Below are 18,187 nucleotides of genomic sequence, written 5' to 3'. Positions count from 1 at the left end.
CCGTCAAAACTTGACTTTGAATGCCCATCTTTCTTACAGAGAATTCAAGGGGATATTTGTGGGCCAATTCACCCATCTTGTGGACCATTTCGTTATTTTATGGTTTTAATCGATGCATCTACAAGATGGTCACACGTTTGCCTATTGTCAACTCGTAATGTTGCTTTTTCTAGGCTCCTTGCTCAGATAATTAAATTACGAGCACAATTCCCTGATTATCCAATAAAGTCAATTCGACTTGATAACGCTGGTGAGTTTACCTCCCAAACTTTTGATGCCTATTGCATGTCACTTGGGATTGATGTTGAGCACCCAGTTCCCCATGTCCATACTCAAAATGGATTAGCTGAAGCTTTTATTAAGCGTCTCCAGCTTATTGCTCGCACTTTGCTATTGAAGACAAAGTTGCCAATTTCTGCTTGGGGACATGCAATTTTACATGGAGCATCCTTAGTCCGCTTGAGGCCCGTTACCCACCACCAATTCTCCCCTTTACAACTTGCCTTTGGGAGACAACCCAATATATCACATTTAAGGGTATTTGGTTGTGCAGTTTATGTGCCAATTGCACCCCCACAACGCACTAAAATGGGTCCTCAACGTCGATTGGGAATTTACATTGGTTTTGATTCACCAACTATCATTCGTTATCTCGAACCTATGACAGGAGATACTTTTACAGCACGTTTTGCGGACTGTCACTATGATGAGACATTCTTCCCGCCGTTAGGGAGAAAATACCGTTCCTGAAGAACGGCGAGAATTGGGTTGGAACATATCCATTATGTCTCATCTTGACCCTCGTACAACTCAAAGTGAAAATGAAGTACGAAAAATTGTCCACCTTCAGCAAATTGCTAATCAAATGCCAGATGCATTCACTGATACAGGAAAAGTGACAAAATCACATATACCTGCAGCAAACACACCAGCAAGGATTGATATCCCAATCGGATTAACCAATGTTGCAGCAAATGAATCATCTACTGCACGCCTGAAGCGAGGTAGACCCATTGGTTCCAAGGACTCAACTCCTAGAAAGCGAAAATCGAAAGTATATCCCAATCCCAATGGAAACGCTAATGAAGATATTATTGGGAAAGAGATTCACCTTGAATCTACAATTCATCCGGAGAATGAAAGTGTCATTGAAAAGACACAAGCCACTGAGGAGGAAAAGATACCTAATACAGAAATTTCTGTAAATTTCGCATGCAATGATGAATTATGGGACCGTAGTGAAATGGTTATCGATGATAGTTTCTCTTTCACAGTAGCTGCTGAGATTATAAAAGGTTATGAAGATATTGAACCACGATCTGTTGATGAATGTAAAGGAAAGCCTGATTGGCCAAAGTGGAAAGACGCAATCCAAGTTGAGTTAAATTCCTTGGAAAAACGTGGTGTATTTGGACCTGTGGTTCAAACACCACAAGGTGTAAAACCTGTGGGATATAAATGGGTGTTCACAAGAAAGCGTAATGAGAAAAATGAGATTGCAAGGTTTAAGGCACGACTCGTTGCGCAAGGTTTCTCTCAAAGGCCTGGGATTGATTATGAAGAAACATATTCTCCTGTTATGGATGCAATTACGTTCCGTTATTTAATAAGTCTTGCAGTTTCAGAAAAACTTGACATGCGTCTTATGGACGTTGTTACTGCATACTTGTATGGGGAGTTAGATGCTAATATTTATATGAAAGTCCCAGAAGGACTCAAGTTGGCAGAATCAAACACTAAATCACGGAACATGTATTCCATTAAGTTGAGACGTTCTCTATATGGGTTGAAACAATCCGGACGAATGTGGTATAACCGTCTTAGTGAATATTTGATCAAGGAAGGCTACATTAATGATCCCATATGCCCTTGTGTTTTTATAAAGAAATCAAATTCTGGATTTGCAATCGTAGCAGTGTATGTTGATGACATGAACTTAATTGGAACTCCTCAAGAGATCATTAAAACTGCTGAATATTTAAAGGGTGAATTTGAGATGAAAGACCTTGGAAAAACTAAATATTGTCTGGGCTTGCAGATCGAGCATCATCCCAATGGTATTCTTGTCCATCAATCAGCTTACACTGAAAAAATCTTGAAGCGATTTTATATGGATAATGCCCACCCGTTGAGTACTCCAATGGTAGTTCGTTCATTAGACACAAATAAAGATCCATTCCGTCCTAAAGAGGATGATGAAATGATACTTGGTCCAGAAGTTCCATATCTTAGTGCAATAGGTGCTTTATTATATTTAGCCCAATGTACTAGGCCAAATATTGCATTCTCAGTAAATTTATTAGCCAGGTATAGCTCGGCTCCAACATGTAGACACTGGAATGGTATAAAGCATATCTTGCGCTACCTTCGTGGAACAACTGATATGGGCTTGTTTTATTCGTACGAACCTTCCAACGGTTCAAATCTTGTTGGATACGCGGATTCTGGGTATCTCTCCGATCCACATAAGGGTCGCTCCCAAACTGGTTATGTGTTTACTTGTGGAAATACAGCAATCTCATGGCGATCTACAAAACAAACTTTGGTTGCTACCTCTTCTAATCATGCAGAAATTCTTGCGCTCCATGAGGCCAGTAGAGAATGTGTTTGGTTAAGATCCCTAGTTCATCATATTCGGAAAACATGTGATCTTTCTTCAACAACAAAAGCCCCGACAATCATGTATGAAGACAATGCTGCTTGTATAGCTCAAATTAAAGAAGGGTTTATCAAGGGTGACAGAACCAAACATATACCACCAAAGTTCTTCTACCCACATGAGCTTCAGAAGAATCAAGAGATTGAAGTCAAACAAATTCGCTCCCAAGATAACCTGGCAGACCTCTTCACCAAAGCTCTTCCGAAGTCTATATTTCAGAAGTTGGTATATGGTATAGGAATGCGACGACTTTACAAGCAATCAGATTGTTGAAGATCAGGGGGAGAAATCAATCGCGGAAACTCCTCAGTTTTACTACATTGGATGTATGTGCAATGTACTCTTTTTTCCTTCGATCAGGTTTTTATCCCATGTGGTTTTTCCTGACAAGGTTTTTAATGAGGCAACATTTAGCACGTCCAACATGATATCATTGTCTGGTGGACATCCAAGGGGGAGTGTTATAAATCCATACGTTATGGGTTTATAGGTTAGGGATGCCCACAATAATATCCATCATTATATACATGTAACCTACCAATGTATTTGTACTCTACCAACCAATGTATTTGTACTCTACCAACCAATGTATTTGTACTCTACCAATTATGGGTGGTAGGTGATTCAGGTATCTCTGCTCCTATAAATAGTGGCACCAAATATGAATGAAAGACAAGTTGATTTGAGCAAATTATACTGTCTCTTTCTTCCTCTTATTTTCTCCCTACATATTCTCTAGTTTTATAACAAGGTCAATACACTATGTTCGCACTAAAACTAGACAGGTAGTAAGTAGGCCAACTTAAAGATGAGGTGGATGTTGAAGGTGAGGACCCTCAGTATGTAGGAGCATTCGGTAAATATATGGACATGCATACAGAAGACAAATGTACGTGGTTCACTCGAATAATGGGCTACGTCCACGAAGAAGTATGTTCTCATTATGATAATGTGTGTATACATTGTACATAGGGTTAGACCCAAGGGGAAGAGGAAGAATGCCGAAGGCCGAAGGCTGATGGTCGAAGGCTGAGGATCTGGCTGAAGGTCAATGATCCGTGGGCTTATAAATGGGCTCATGGGTAAGCCCATGAGGCCCTAGTAGCCTGCCCCAACTCTCCTCTTCTTGAAGGGGAGACGTCTCCTTTTATAAAAAAGGGAGAGTCCCCTCCTCTTGTGTTTTGTCGATGTGGGACTCCCTTCCCTTTGGCTTGGGAGTGTTTGGGAGTGCTTGGCCAGATATTGTACAAACACACTAGAAGGCATGCAGTTGATCAGGTGAATTGCGGTGACAATAGCATTGTCTGCCGCGCAAATCTCACGGCCTGGAGTTCCGGGCCGAGGGGATGTGCGTTAACACGCGGTTTCCTGCTTTTGGGTGTGGTGCGATTGTGCGCGGGCGTGCCAGCACGGTCTACCGTGCGTCGATGTGTTGATGAGTGTTGGATGGATAAGTGGTGCGCCTGTTTGAACCGTCTTCCTAGTCAAACGATTGTAGCCGAGAGAGGAACTGGTCTCGGCTGTTAGGTTCACGGCCTGAACTACAAGGCCGTTGAGTGATGGTGTTGGTGGTGGGTTTTGGGCGGTGCTCCGGCGCGCTGCTCAGGGAACGACGGTCGTGTGATATATGGGGTGAGTGAACGAACAACAAGGATGGTGCTCCGGCTCCTTGAAACTCAAGGGTCGTATGATATATTGATGAATGGATTTTCCTTACAATCTAACACTACTCCTAGGAAAGCAAGTAAAGATATTGAAAGTGCATTACAGGAAAAAATAAGTTGCTCCGTGGGAGGCTTTGTTTTGGTGTTGAACCCTTTGAATGTAGCTCGAGTCTTGTATTTATAGGAAGAGTCCCTGGATGAGTAATCGAGGCTGAATTTACGCATAGTGGAGTCTGATTAGCGCAAGTGGGCAGTCCAATTGACATTTGGGATCGTGAAGTATGGTGGTGTGACCCCAGAAATCCCGGTGAATCTCGGCCGCCGCTCTTGATCGTGGGTTCTGAGCTTCTGGCCGTGGAGACGCATTTATGGCCTGGATAGCTGGTGAACCAATATCTCAGGCTGTCAGAATTCTTGTGAGAATGTCCACGTCTAATCACTCTGATCCTCATCACCAAATCCTGACTTCAGTCACTTCCCACCTTCCCTCATGCATTAAATGCTTCTTTGTGGCCAATGGGTTTGCTGCATTAAACAGGCACTACTTCATTAAATGAAGCCTGGGACCCTGCTGTCACGTGATGATTTGCCTTTAATGCCTTGACCGCGATTTTGTTCGGCCTCGGCCTCGGCCTGCGCTTGAGGCCCAGATGATCATGCCTTAGCATTTCTTCTTTTGTCTTTAGGAAGGCGAAGTACCTTGGCGAAACGCTGCGTTTCAGTTTTTACGAACAAGTGCCAGGGCCGAGAGAAAGAGCTCCTTCGGCCAGCTTATGGCCGTGATTTATCAGGCACAAACATTGCCCCCACATCCCTGGATTCTTTGGCCTCGGCATGGGTAGGGGCCGAATGGATTCCAAGGGATGGAACCTTTGCATTCCTTTTTGAAGTGATTGACAACTGGGGCATTAAATGCGCAGGCCAGTCGGCGCATTTAATGCCTCAAGCACGTCGTGTAGGCCATCATTGCCCAGGGCGTCGCTTCGCTTTGTCAGAGGAAGCGACGGCCTCTGGGCTTTTGACACGTCGTTGCGCCTGTTGAGCGTGCTGACAGAACGTTACGTCTTTCGAGAGAGACACACCCTTTCGTTTCAAATTCTAGCGCCAATATAAAAACCCAGACTTCCTTGCTTTCTCCTCACGCTTTCAGAATCCTCAGACGCCCAAGCTTTGTCAAAGACCCATTTCTCCAACCTTCAAAACCCATCAAACCTTCGCACCTCCAAGGTTACCAGAGAACCCCTCGTGAGCTTGCGATTTTCCAGAAACTACAGACCTTATTCCCCCTTTTAAACACTCATCTTAAGCCTGCTCCAATGGCCTCCAATACCCCCACATCTGCTGAAGTTCGGTCCCAAACCTTCCAAACTGAATTCGAGGCTATTTGCCGAGATATTCAGGGCTCGATCCTCCCTGACATCATCACGCCCTAGGCTGATAACGATGGTGCCTCCACTGATTCCTGCGTTCTCAGCCCCTCCATTAATGGCGGAATGCCAGAGAGGCTTGTGGCCCATCTGAAGAACAATCTAGTGGATCTTTCGGCCTTCGACGGGGGAGACTTCCAGGAGTGGAATGTCCTCAGGCTGCAGCAACAGTGGCCAACCGTGACCCCAGACTGGGAAAAATGGCTGCCGAGGATGGAGCATTTCTTCGGTCAGCAATGGAAAGATCAAGGCATCTACCACTTGATCAAGCTATTCGATCGGCCGCTCGTCATGGATCGGTCGCTCTTGGCCGCAGCCCTGTGCTTATGGTCGTCGGCCACCAACACCATGAACTTTCGGTTCGGCATGATGACGCCGACCGTTCTAGACATGGCCGCCCTGTTCGGCCTGTCCCCCCTCGGCGTGGAAGTAAACGCCACCCTTGTTGCTCCCGAGGTGGAAGGGAGCTTTAAGGCTACGTGGCTTACTCTTGCGAGAGTTGCTGGGAGCAAGGCGAAGAACATGCTCAACTACTCTAGTTTCTACAGCAACTTCGGCGTAGAAGACAGTGATGAAGACGACGCCATTGCCCCTCTCGGCGAGGTTGAACACGTCGCGTTCTTGCTGTACTGGTTGTGCAAGTTCGTGTTTTGCACCCAGGTGAACAAGGTTACCCTGGAGTTCGCCTACCTGGCCAATTACCTAGCGCAGGGCGGGTAGGTTAGCGCTCGGCCCATTCTTACTCGGCCACATCTACCGCACGCTTCATGACATCGTCACTGATGGGATGAAGCCGAAGCACGGTGGTCCACTGTGGGCCTTCCAGTTCTGGCTGCAAGCTTACTTCCCAGAGCTGAGGGGGGTGGCCGCCCCCCAAGACAACGAGCCGCTGGCCAACACATTTGCTCGAGCCCCCAAGAAACATAACGCCACGGCCTTCTGCTACAAATTCTTCTATGGCTTGGCCGAGAGAACTGGTACGCAGTTCCGAGTCTGCCTTGCTCGGCCATTCCCTCTTTTCCTGACTCACGATCTCTCCGTCGTTCCTGATGTTGAGACGGAGAACGATCTGAAGGAGATCTGGGGCTCCTTCCTGGTTTTGCGCGACCTCCGTTGCGGCCTGTCCAAAGCCGGGGTCGAGGTGTATCTGCCGAACTTTGTGGCACGGCAGTTTGGCTTAATCCAAACGGCCCCACTCCCCCCCTGTCAACCAACCGGCTATTGTCCTGGAGGGCCGACGTCTCCCAGCAGCACGGTGTGGCTGAGATCACCTTCCAGCTCCAAAAGGGAATGACCTTCCTGACTCTGACACCTTGGTCGCGCCGGAATGCGTATGACGAAGATGGAAGGATCTAGTATGAGGAGTGTATCTCGGCCAGATTTATTCGGCCTGTTGAAGAGGCCGTGAGGGCGGCCCTGACGAATGCAGATTGGGACCCTCTCACCCCCAAGGGCAGCAAAGTGAAGAAGGTATCAGCTGGGCCTCCTCGACCAAGTGCCGCAGCCCCATCTTCGACCGCTGCCCCAGCTCCCAAGGCGACGCCTGTGGTGGGGGTACGAAAGACGCTGGCGCACAGGACCGTGCCGTCCTATCTGCCAGCTCGATCGACCACTGCTGCAGGTAAGCCTCGCCTAATTTTTCTACTTATCATTTATTCTTCACCGGCCTTTTTAAACCAGTTCTGTCTCTGGTCATCTCACTCTTGTCTCTTTTCCTTGTATACGCAGCCTCGGGTCGCAAGAGGAGTCAAGAGACGTCGGGTACTGAGGCCGCACCGGCAAAGAGTGTCGGGGCCGAAATGGCGGCCCCGCAGCGGCCGAGGAAAAGGACCCTTTTTACCTCCTCGGAGGGCAGAGGTGAGGGGGAGACTCCGCCTGTGATCGTGAGTGCGGCCCCCCCTGCGACCGTAAGTACCACTCCCTGGCATCCTTTTTCCCTTTTTATGCATTCTGGTAATCTGGTTCTTTCCTTAGGACGTGGCAAGAGTCGAGGAGGAGGCTACGGTCGAGGTGCCGTTTGTAAAGGAAGCGGCCGCTGCCCACATGGTGGTCGAGGAGGTGGGAGCCGCAGAGGCGATGGTTGGGGAGGCGGCCACCGTCGAAGAAGTGGCTGAGGCGCTGGATGCTGAGATTGCGCCCGCAGACGTGCCGCCTGCCGAGGAGACTGCAGAAGGGGCAGCCGGAGAGATTGCTGAGGAAGTCGCCGAAGAGGCCACCGAGGGAGCTACCGAAGAGGTCGGCGATAAGGGCAGCGAGGAGGTGGGTGAAGAGGCCGATGAGGAAGCAACCGACGAGGCCGCCGAAGAGCCTGCTGTGGACGTGCCAAGTGGGCCTTTGCCGTCCACCCCTCGACGCCCAAGCGGCATCTCCTTTCGCTCGGTAAGAATCCGCCTTCAATATACTTGGCTTTATTGTTTTCTTTTGATCTGTTCTACACTTATGACCGAACTTTTGTCTCTAGCCTCCCCAATCGTCGCCGCCGTTGGCCATGGTTGCCGCGACCATGCCTCCTATGCCGTCATTCCAGGACTCAACGATCGTGGCCGAGCCAGTGATGACTAGAGCCACGGTCGTGAGTGTGCCGAGTCTCCTGCGGACTACTTCGGCGGTGATGACCGACCTTTCGCTCCCTGTGAGTATTCGACCTTCTTTTTTGTTTATCCCTTTATGTCCTAGTTAATTATCTCTTACCCCTTCTCCCTCTTATGTTTAGGAGGCTACCTCCTCCGATGATCTTGAGGAGCTATACCCCAGCCTCTATGAGGAAGGGGGAAGCTCGGCCTCGGCTCCCCTGGACGAGGACTCCAAGACCGTTATTGAACGGCTCCGGGAGTTCTTTCTCCTTGATGTTCGGCAAATGACCACTGCTAGGGCGATTACAGAGTTTAGGTCCTGCTTGGATACGGCCATGGCGCTCGGCCTGCTCGACTCGGCTCAACTAGATGAACTGCAAGCCCGTCTGGCCGAAGGCGAGGAGATGATCGACTGGTATGCTGAAGCTGCCGCGCGGATGGCCGAGGGGAGCTCGCTCGAGCAGGATCTGGAGGTGATTAAAGAACAAGTTCAACCTGCAATGGCCCGACTGAAAGAAAATGACTTCGTCGTTCAACGAGAGAATGAAGAGCTTGCGCAGGTTGAGGCCCAGATTACCGAGCTCCAAGCTCGCCGAGATCTCATCCTCCAACGCCAAGATGGCGCGGTCGCAGCCGGGAGCGAGCTGAAATCCTCGGCCAAGAGAATCCTCAAAGCAGCGACTGAGACGAAGAAGGCCCTGGCCGAGCGAAAGCTGATTCAAGCGAGATGGCAGGCGGATATCAACGGTGGGGACATTGCTTGGAGAAGGATCACCTGCCTGATCTGGGGGATGTTCAGCGAAGGGGTCTAAGCGGGCGAACAACGGCCATTTCAACTATTTTTCTTTTTCTCTTTTTTGGGATGTAATAAAAATTCACATACATTATTTTATTTAAACACACACATATATATATATATATTATTTCGGCCGTGACTGGCCATTCTATTTCGTAAGTAATGCCCCTTTTTAACTAAATGTAAGGCAAGGGCCTTCTTTTCTGAAGAATGAAAAGTATACTTTCCTTTTCTATATGACGGTCGGGCCTTTCGCTTTAGCCCCTCCGCCTACCTTCCTTTTTTTTCTTCTTCTTGACTTTCTTGTCGTAGGTCCTCGGCGCCATTTTCTTTTGAACTTGCGCCGAGTTGTAGACGCCAAGTCTCGACTCTTTCGGATCTTCTAATTTCCCGGGCGTCATCCGCTTTAGTGGTTCATCAGTGTCGTGGCCGTCGGCCAAGATATAAGGAGATGTACCCACGGCCGAGTTTTTTGAGGCTCGGCGTTCCCAAAAAACTTTGGGAAATAAATTGCGCCAAACCATGGGCTTGCTTGATAGGCACGGCTTTGTGCACCCTGGTACCCCCGATTCCCCTTGTATTGAAACGTCCTTCAAGACAGCTCGGACGTCTTCGATCAGAGACCTTTGAAAAGGCTTGCCCTGTCGCGCATCGTTTCGCGGCCTTTCCTGTTGGGTCTTCTGAGCACGGGGCCCGGTCATTTTGACCGAGCCGGGTAGTTTCAGAGGAACGCCGTGGGTTTGGCCGAGATGAGCTCGGTCCGCTGGACATCGAGGTATAACCAACTGGTTCTGTTGGATGGCATCATACTGGGAACCTAGATAGGCCCGCGTTGTCGTCGGAATGGCCGGATCGTATATTTGTTCTGGCAGCGTGACGGCCAAGCCTTTCTGATCGCATTGTTGCGGTAACGCTTCGGTCATACTGCTTTGGCCGGACTGTGCTTGATCGGCCAAAGTATGGGTTGGGCCGAATTTCTCGGTCGTAGACACCGTAGGACTCCTCCTGAATGCTTTGGCTAGAGCGTGGAGCGGGCTACATGCTCTCTTTGCCGGTTGGTTTGGTTCGGGACTCGCCCTTGAGGGCTGGGATTGCCCCCAGCTGTTGGTCGGCGGCAAAGAATGCTGGCCGTAGCCTAACGCTTGGGTACGGGAAAAGACGCCAAGGTTGCTGCTTTCACCGTATGGCTCAATCTTTTCGCGTTCCTGGCTTCTATGTCTGGCTCTAGGGGGTGTTGCGGGCGAAGTCACCGGCATTCTCTCCTGGAAAAGCGTTCGTAGCTCTGAAGAGAATCTGTCCATCGTGGCCATGAAGGATGTTTCCATCCTGCAAGCCTGCCTGGACATCAAATCCTCCATTACTACTTGTTCCTGTATGGACTCGGCCGTACGATCCGTCATTACTGGAACGCTGGCCGAGATTCCGACCGTATGTTCGGTCACGGTAATCGGTGAAGTGGACTCAGGAGTCTCAGAAGTCATTTCGACTGCTTTGTTTTTGAGCTTTGCCTGTGCCCTAGTTTCCACCATAAATTTTTGACAAGTGTCCCACTGGGCATGCCAAAAGTGTCTGCCGCACAAATCTCATGGCTTGGAGTTCCGGGCCGAGGGGATGTGCGTTAACACGCGGTTTCCTGCTTTTGGGTGCGGTGCGGTTGTGCGCGGGCGTGCCAGCATGGTCTACCGTGCGTCGATGTGTTGATGAGTGTTGGATGGATAAGTGGTGCGCCTGTTTGAACTGTATTCCTAGTCAAACGATTGTAGCCGAGAGAGGAACTGGTCTCGGCTGTTAGGTTCACGGCCTGAACTACAAGGCCGTTGAGTGATGGTGTTGGTGGTGGGTTTTAGGCGGTGCTCCGGCGCGCTGCTTAGGGAGCGACGGTCGTGTCATATATGGGGTGAGTGAACGAACAACAAGGATGGTGCTCCGGTGCCTTGAAACTCAAGGGTCGTATGATATATTGATGAATGGATTTTCCTTACAATCTAACACTACTCCTAGGAAAGCAGTAAAGATATTGAAAGTGCATTATAGGAAAAAATAAGTTGCTCCATGGGAGGCTTTGTTTTGGTGTTGGACCCTTTGAATGTAGCTCGAGTCTTGTATTTATAGGAAGAGTCCCTGGATGAGTAATCGAGGCTGAATTTACGCATAGTGGAGTCTGATTAGCGCAAGTGGGCAGTCCAATCGACATTTAGGATCGTGAAGTATGGTGGTGTGACCCTAGAAATCCCGGTGAATCTCGGCCGCCGCTCTTAATCGTGGGTTCTGAGCTTCTGGCCGTGGAGACGCATTTATGGCCTGGATAGCTGGTGAACCAATATCTCAGGCTGTCAGAATTCTTGTGAGAATGTCCACGTCTAATCACTCTGATCCTCATCACCAAATCCTGACTTCAGTCACTTCCCACCTTCCCTCATGCATTAAATGCTTCTTTGTGGCCAATGGGTTTGCTGCATTAAACAGGCACTACTTCATTAAATGAAGCCTGGGACCCTGCTGTCACGTGATGATTTGCCTTTAATGCCTTGACCGCGATTTTGTTCGGCCTCGGCCTCGGCCTGCGCTTGAGGCCCAGATGATCATGCCTTAGCATTTCTTCTTTTGTCTTTAGGAAGGCGAAGTACCTTGGCGAAACGCTGCGTTTCAATTTTTACGAACAAGTGCCAGGGCCGAGAGAAAGGGCTCCTTCGGCCAGCTTATGGCCGTGATTTATCAGGCACAAACAAGTATCATCCCAGTGATGGCGAGGAACATGAGCTCCAATAAGAAGTGTTTGGGTGGTTTCAAGAAGATGTCGATTATTTCGTTCAGCAACACTATTTTGTTGTGGTGTCTGAGGACAAGTCATCTCATGGATATATAATTCCATATTATTGGAAGTAAGTCCGAAAGTCATGATTGACAAATTCTCAACCATTGTCTGAGCGAAGAATCTGTATTTGAGCATTGAACTGAGTTTTCATCTGTTTGTGGAAGAACTGAAAACGAGAAAACACTTCATTTTTATTCTTCAGCAAATAAAGCCATGTCATCCGCGTACAATCATCTACGAATGTGACGAACCACCGAACGCCAAAAGGAGCAGTGATAGGTGAAGGTCCCCAGACATCAGAGTGAATTAACATAAACAGGGTAGTACACTTAGTCGTACTCAACGGATAGGGCACACGGTGACTCTTGGCCAAAATACAAGTGTCACATGTGAAGTCGGAGTCCTTGAAACCTGAAAATAAATATGGCATAAGATACTTCATATAACTAAAAGACGGATGTCCCAATCGACGGTGCCACAACCAGATTAGCTTTTGTTTGCTATTAGAGGGATGCGTCACACTATTAGTCATGCCAGGACTGAAGTCATCTATATAATATAGCCCCCCTATCTTAATACCACGACCAAGAATCTCCTCAGTGTGAATATCCTGAAGCAAACAAAATCTCAGATAAATTAGTACACAACAATTCAATTGTTCAGTAAGTTGACTGACAGACATCAATTTATTAGACAAAGATGGAACAAGTAAAGTATTAGACAGTGAGAGAGAGGATGAGAGTGCAATAGTGCCAGCTCCTGTCACAAGATAAGTAACTCCGTTGGCGTTAGCAATACAAGTTCATCGGGGTTGTGTAGTATTCAGAAAATCATCAGGATCAAACGTCATATGATCAGTTGCACCGAAATCAATTATCCAACTACTAGAATCAATCTTATCCAAAGTATGGAATCCATAACTAGTACCATTACTGGTCGCATTGCGTTGTGTTCAATTTTTGAGGGTAGCCCACCATTCGGGGTAGCCATGCAATTTAAAACAAGTCTCACGAGTGTGTCTTGAATCACCATAATATGAGCAATCTCGTCCATGTGTCGGGGTCGTTAGTCGGGAAGTCATAATCTGTGCAGAGGAAGATGCATAGGATACAGTAGGAATCCTGATATGGGGCTGAGCCTGAGTCGGGGCCGGAGTTAGAGTCGAAGTCGGGATTTGGGTCTAAATCAGAGACAAATTCGAGTCGGGTCATCATCAGAGTCATGGTCAGAGTTGTCGTCATCGTAGTCGGGGTCGTCAAAATAGGATCTTGATTCAAGATCAGGTTCGGGGTCATCAAAATAGGATCTTGATTCATGATTGGGTTCGGGGTCAAAGGTTGTATCTGTAGGAGCTGAGCCGCTTGGGCACTCAACTCGGCTATGGTTGGTTGAGAAAGAGAGAATGAGTCGGTAGTGCTACCTCCATCAGGGTTGAAAATATCATCAACCCCCATAGTAGCAGCGGGGGTTTGAAACTAGAGTCAGCAATTCCACGATCGCCGCTCTGATACCATGCTAAAATATGAAACCTAATATGAGAATATTTGTTTGTGGGAATTTTCTGTGTATTATTCTCCTTGTACGAGATCATATTTATAATACAACGAAACCTGAATGAGCAAGTAAATAATAAATTCCTAAATCTATTTACAGTAGGAAATCAGGAATTAAAGTAAATCAATTACAATTATAATAGGAATTCTTGGTGTGTAAGAAAAGTAAGTCAATAGTCCACAAGTCACGCCAACAGTGCATAATATCGCCCAAAAAGGGATAGCTGGATGGGTAAAAACTCCACCAACCCTTTTCAAAGCCTCTAGAAGCTCTTCTTGTCCGATGAAATCTAAGTCCTTCCTGGCAATCAAAATTCCGGCTTCATTCCTGTCAGGTGATGGGAAAAATGTAAGCATCAGTGCATCACTCTATTGCTACTAAATTGAAAATTTTAACTACCAATTAGGAATAAATTACAGTATGTTATGCAACTCTGCACCCGTGAAATCCTCCGTAAGCTTTGCAATTTCCTGAAGGAGAACCTCCTTCTCTTCTTCAGAACGAAAAAATTTATTTGTAGCATGCACCTATTGGCATAAAAAGGAGAACGTTATGCAAGGACTAGAAAAATTTCAGAAGCTAGAGTTTCTAATGCTAGAAGCAATAAAAAAAAACCCCTTCAATATGGCCAGTCTACCATCCTTTGATGGCAAACCAACTCTTATAATCTTGTCAAAGCGGCCCTTTCTCAATAGAGCAGGATCAAGGATATCTAATCTATTTGTTGCACCTATAACTAGCACCTGAAAAAGACAAAATTAGCAGCCAAGATACAAAATTTCGTTTTGAATTCAAGGAGGAAGAAAATACATACCTGTGAGGTAAACTCTTTAAATCCATCCATCTCTGTTAGTATCTGAAGCAGGCCTTGTTCCCTTTCTGCACCACCCTTCATAAGTTCATAGGACAATTGCAGATACCAAAAACGCTGGTGTGAATTATAATCATGAAATCAACTAAAGATTCTTAAATTCAAAATGGCACCAGTGAACTAAGTCATCAACTTCATAAAGAATGAACATGTATAAGTGCCTATTTGGAAGCCTGTTTGGCACCAAAATGGCACCAGTGAACAATGTTTTTATTAGGTATATCAGTCGTGTGGGGCATATATATCAAATTCAGATATTATCCTTGAACCATTGATTCTTTTGACAACCATAAAGATCAAATCCTTGAGCAAACAAAACAAACTTCCAAGCACCAACAGAACAAAACTGAGAATATGAATGAAGATAAACTTATGTCTTATCAAACCTACTGATAATAGCTGAAAAATGCATCGTGTATGTCCCTTAAATATACCCTTAGAGCTTATTTATTTACTAATTTATTCATTTTGGTCTATTATATTTTTATGTAGGCAAATAATATTGGAATTATGTGGGCAGCTTGCTGGAGTGCAAAAGAGATGAAGTAAAAGAGAAAACTAAGCCAATTGGTTGGAGACTCATCACGTGCTAAGTAAGAGACCATGACTTATCAAAAGAGGAAGCTGACGTGCATGCATAGGATTGTAGAGAAGTTAAATTCAAGGAGGAAAATAAATCCTAAGGGGTTAGGATTTGACTGTTATAAAAGGGTTCTACTTGCTCCGTCTCAGTGATTCAGCTTTTTGGCCCAAAATACTTTATTTTTCTAGAGTTATTTTTCTTTGTTATGGAGAACTAACTCCCTAGCCAAAGCTAGGGGAAAAGCCTTCGAGATACTATGTGATTTCATTAGTTTGATTTGAATGGAGCTTTAACGTTAAATTCTTATTTATGGATTTGTTCAATTTAATTTTAATTTTTCTCTTTGATCGATTGATGGGTGCTTGATAATCTTATTCATTGAAATTATTTCTTGATAGGTTGTTGCTGTAGGTACAAGTTACGAAATTAAATTGGGTTTTAAATGTGAACAATCATAGTGAGAATCAAATTAATGGGATTACATACGTATTTTGAAGGTAGAACCCCGACGTCTTAGTGTTTTATTATTATTGAACTTTCTTCTAATCTTTTAATCATATTCTTCTTGTTCCAGTTATCTTACGTATTTTGTGCACTTTAACACCACTCTTTGTGAATACAGTACTCGACTTACAAGATTTACTATTGCACGACACTTGCATTTGGGTTTAGCAAGCACCTACAAAGGACTGGCATATTATTCATGAAAGGAATGCTAAAATACATCATAACCAAAGATAATATAAAGTCTCAAATCATGCCCCAAGAAACAAGATACGAGCAGATATAAAATATCTTCCTAGCAACCCCTCTCACACTAGAACACTCCATGCTCCAATCCTGCAATGAGAAACAAAGGGTAAGGATAAATCAACAGTGAGGATTCGTATCTTGAACAAATAGTCCATAAAATGATTACTTGATTACAAACTTTAAATATACTTACATATTTTGTTGAAGGCTACAATGTCACAGCTCTGGACATACTCATTAATTGGTTCAACAGTAAGTTGTTCCTCAATAAGAGTGTCAACAGAGACCAGGTCATCAACAATTGTTAGCATTATTTGCAACTTCTTTATTCCATACCCAACAGCTACAAGTTTGGCTGCAGAATCAACAAGATAATAAATAACCAAATTTGGAACATAAAGGTTGGTTTAGCATCAATCAAGAGGACTAAAAACTTCATAACATTGACTTCCACATTGCTAATGTATTAAGTGCATATCAATGGCCAAATTTTGTTGCTAACTATGGTTAGAAAATCTGGCCCTTAGCTTATAACTGCAATTAACTTAGATGAAAGAACTTACATGCTCCCCAATGCAAGCCTTCAAGGTGAACACTTCTTACTGCCTCCTCAAGTTTTTTCATGTCAGTTTCATCATCCCATGGCTTCACATCCAACAGGACTGATGACTTTCCAGCTGACAATGGAAAAATACAACAACAAACCTTCAGAACGAAATAAACAACGTGAATGGGGAAAGGAGATGGATGTATTAAAGGGCTGAAAACAAGATAGGAAACTAATATTAAAGGGCTGAAAACAAGATAGGAAACTAATATTAAGGGGCTGAAAACAAGATAGGAAACTAATATGAAAGGGCTGAAAACAAGATAGGAAACTAATATGAAAGGGATGAAAATCAGATAGGAAACTAACATTCTTTCTTTTTTGTAGATGCCTTGATGGAAGCTGCACGCTCTTCAGCAGCCTTCTTCTCTTCTTCAGTCTCTTCGCCAAACAGATCCACATCATCATCACTGTCTTCAGCAGCTGAGGCCTGAAAACCGTATCACATTCTAACACATGAGCATAACAATTGTATGCAATTTCTTAAAGCGGATAAAGCAATAATGGCCCAACCCTAACACTCCACATTATAAGCAAAAAAGCAAACAGACATCCAAATAAGAACTCAGTAAATAGGGCAGAAAAGTGCTTGCCTTTGTATCAGCCACAGGAGGTGTAGCAACAGCTTCCTCTGTGATGGGAGCAGATCCCTCAACAATGACACCAGAGCCTTGTCCAGAAACACCACTACAACAACAGACAAAATCAAATAAGTCAAAGATTTAACCCAAATATATGATCTTTGAAGAAATCCATCATAATCTAATAATAAAGATAAAAGAAACCCATCACAAGTTATAAGAACTTACGAAATCCTAAGAAGTGCAGTGATATGGTTGTACCACCGAGACACGTTCACAAATTCTGATGATGGAGGCTTTGAAAGAGCTGCATGGACAATGAGATCATCCTTTGAAGCTTCATAGCCAGTGATGTAACTGCGGGCAAGCAAGTAGTCATCCAATTTCTTCAGGCCAACAGCCGAGTTGATGTCATGGAATGTGACTGCCATTGATAAGTCTTTTTGTGATTTTCCTACAACCCAGATACAAAAAATTTAGTCTTTCATCCATGGATGAGTTACAACTTACATACCCACTGATAGGTACCAAAATCAGCCAACTAATCTAATGCATAATTAGACAAAGCCCAACCGAACAAATATTGCCAAACATTATATTACTGACAAATGAAGTGCTTTTAAAGATTTTATTCTGGAAAATTTTCTCAACCGATCAGTTCCAGAGGTAAAAGCAACTATTTGTATCCATAAAAACATAAACCCAGATACCAAAAATTCAGTCTTTCATCCATTGATGAGTTACAAACCCACTGATAGGTACAAAAATACCCAACAAATACATAATTAAACAAATCCCACCAGAACAAATATTGCCAAACATTATATTACTGAAAAAATAAGTGCTTTTGAAGATTTTATTCAGGAAAAATTTATCAACCATTGAGTTCCAGAAGTAAAAGCAACTAAGGTTATCCGTAAAACCATAAACTTTAACCAAACTGAAAATCTAAGAAAAACTAGAAAACTGTTTCAATTTCAAACACTAAAGAGATAAATGAATCATATAGCCTAAAAGACTCTGACTTTATCAAAAGTAAGGATATTGAGCAACGGATCTGAGCTTACCTTAAGCAGGAGGAGCTACTACACAGAGAGGAGGAGAGAGAGATGACTGTTAATAGGTTGAGATTTCTAGGGTTTCTAAGGATTATATAGGCAATTACGGGTCTCCGGATAAAATGAGGAGTCATCTAAATGGCCCGGGCCGGGCCGGGCTGACACAATCAGGTTACGGCCCAACATGTTTAAATCAGTAGAACATAACATGACATGAAAACGACGTCGTCCAAGTCTTCGGCTTGC

General features: G+C 45.0%; 2 protein-coding genes across 2 annotated transcripts; both read right to left on the bottom strand.

Annotated features, from left to right (window-relative positions):
* Window positions 1-13,491: 13,491 nt before the first annotated feature.
* LOC110750148 (putative inactive ATP-dependent zinc metalloprotease FTSHI 4, chloroplastic) lies at window positions 13,492-15,455 on the bottom strand. Its single transcript, XM_088252175.1, has 3 exons — window positions 14,303-15,455; window positions 13,906-14,015; window positions 13,492-13,815 (listed from the first exon to the last, which is right to left on the bottom strand). The coding sequence occupies exons 1-3, from the start codon at window positions 14,381-14,383 to the stop codon at window positions 13,602-13,604; spliced, it is 405 nt and encodes a 134-aa protein (XP_088108301.1). The 5' UTR covers window positions 14,384-15,455; the 3' UTR covers window positions 13,492-13,601.
* A 148-nt stretch (window positions 15,456-15,603) lies between these two features.
* LOC110763208 (elongation factor 1-delta 1) lies at window positions 15,604-18,108 on the bottom strand. Its single transcript, XM_021965962.2, has 7 exons — window positions 17,951-18,108; window positions 17,112-17,337; window positions 16,896-16,989; window positions 16,612-16,732; window positions 16,259-16,372; window positions 15,889-16,050; window positions 15,604-15,782 (listed from the first exon to the last, which is right to left on the bottom strand). Coding segments are annotated over exons 2-7 (696 nt in total). The 5' UTR covers window positions 17,315-17,337; window positions 17,951-18,108; the 3' UTR covers window positions 15,604-15,780.
* Between the last annotated feature and the right edge of the window lie 79 nt (window positions 18,109-18,187).

Source organism: Prunus avium, chromosome 4 (assembly GCF_965620075.1).
Source record: "Prunus avium chromosome 4, drPruAviu1.hap1.1, whole genome shotgun sequence".
NCBI classification, from domain to species: Eukaryota; Viridiplantae; Streptophyta; class Magnoliopsida; order Rosales; family Rosaceae; genus Prunus; species Prunus avium.
Note: the sequence above shows the minus strand (reverse complement) of the source record. Positions and strands in the feature narration are given on the sequence as shown.

Coding starts and splice junctions, on each gene's coding strand:
- LOC110750148 (XM_088252175.1), bottom strand. CDS start 14,383: ATGAAGGGTGGTGCAGAAAGGGAACAAGGCCTGCTTCAGATACTAACA. Junction 14,016..14,302: donor TTAAAGAGTTTACCTCACAG/GTATGTATTTTC, acceptor TTATGCCAATAG/GTGCATGCTACAAATAAATT. Junction 13,816..13,905: donor GCAGAGTTGCATAACATACT/GTAATTTATTCC, acceptor ATCACCTGACAG/GAATGAAGCCGGAATTTTGA.
- LOC110763208 (XM_021965962.2), bottom strand. CDS start 17,314: ATGGCAGTCACATTCCATGACATCAACTCGGCTGTTGGCCTGAAGAAA. Junction 16,733..16,895: donor CTCCTGTGGCTGATACAAAG/GCAAGCACTTTT, acceptor TACGGTTTTCAG/GCCTCAGCTGCTGAAGACAG. Junction 16,373..16,611: donor ATCTACAAAAAAGAAAGAAT/GTTAGTTTCCTA, acceptor TTCCATTGTCAG/CTGGAAAGTCATCAGTCCTG.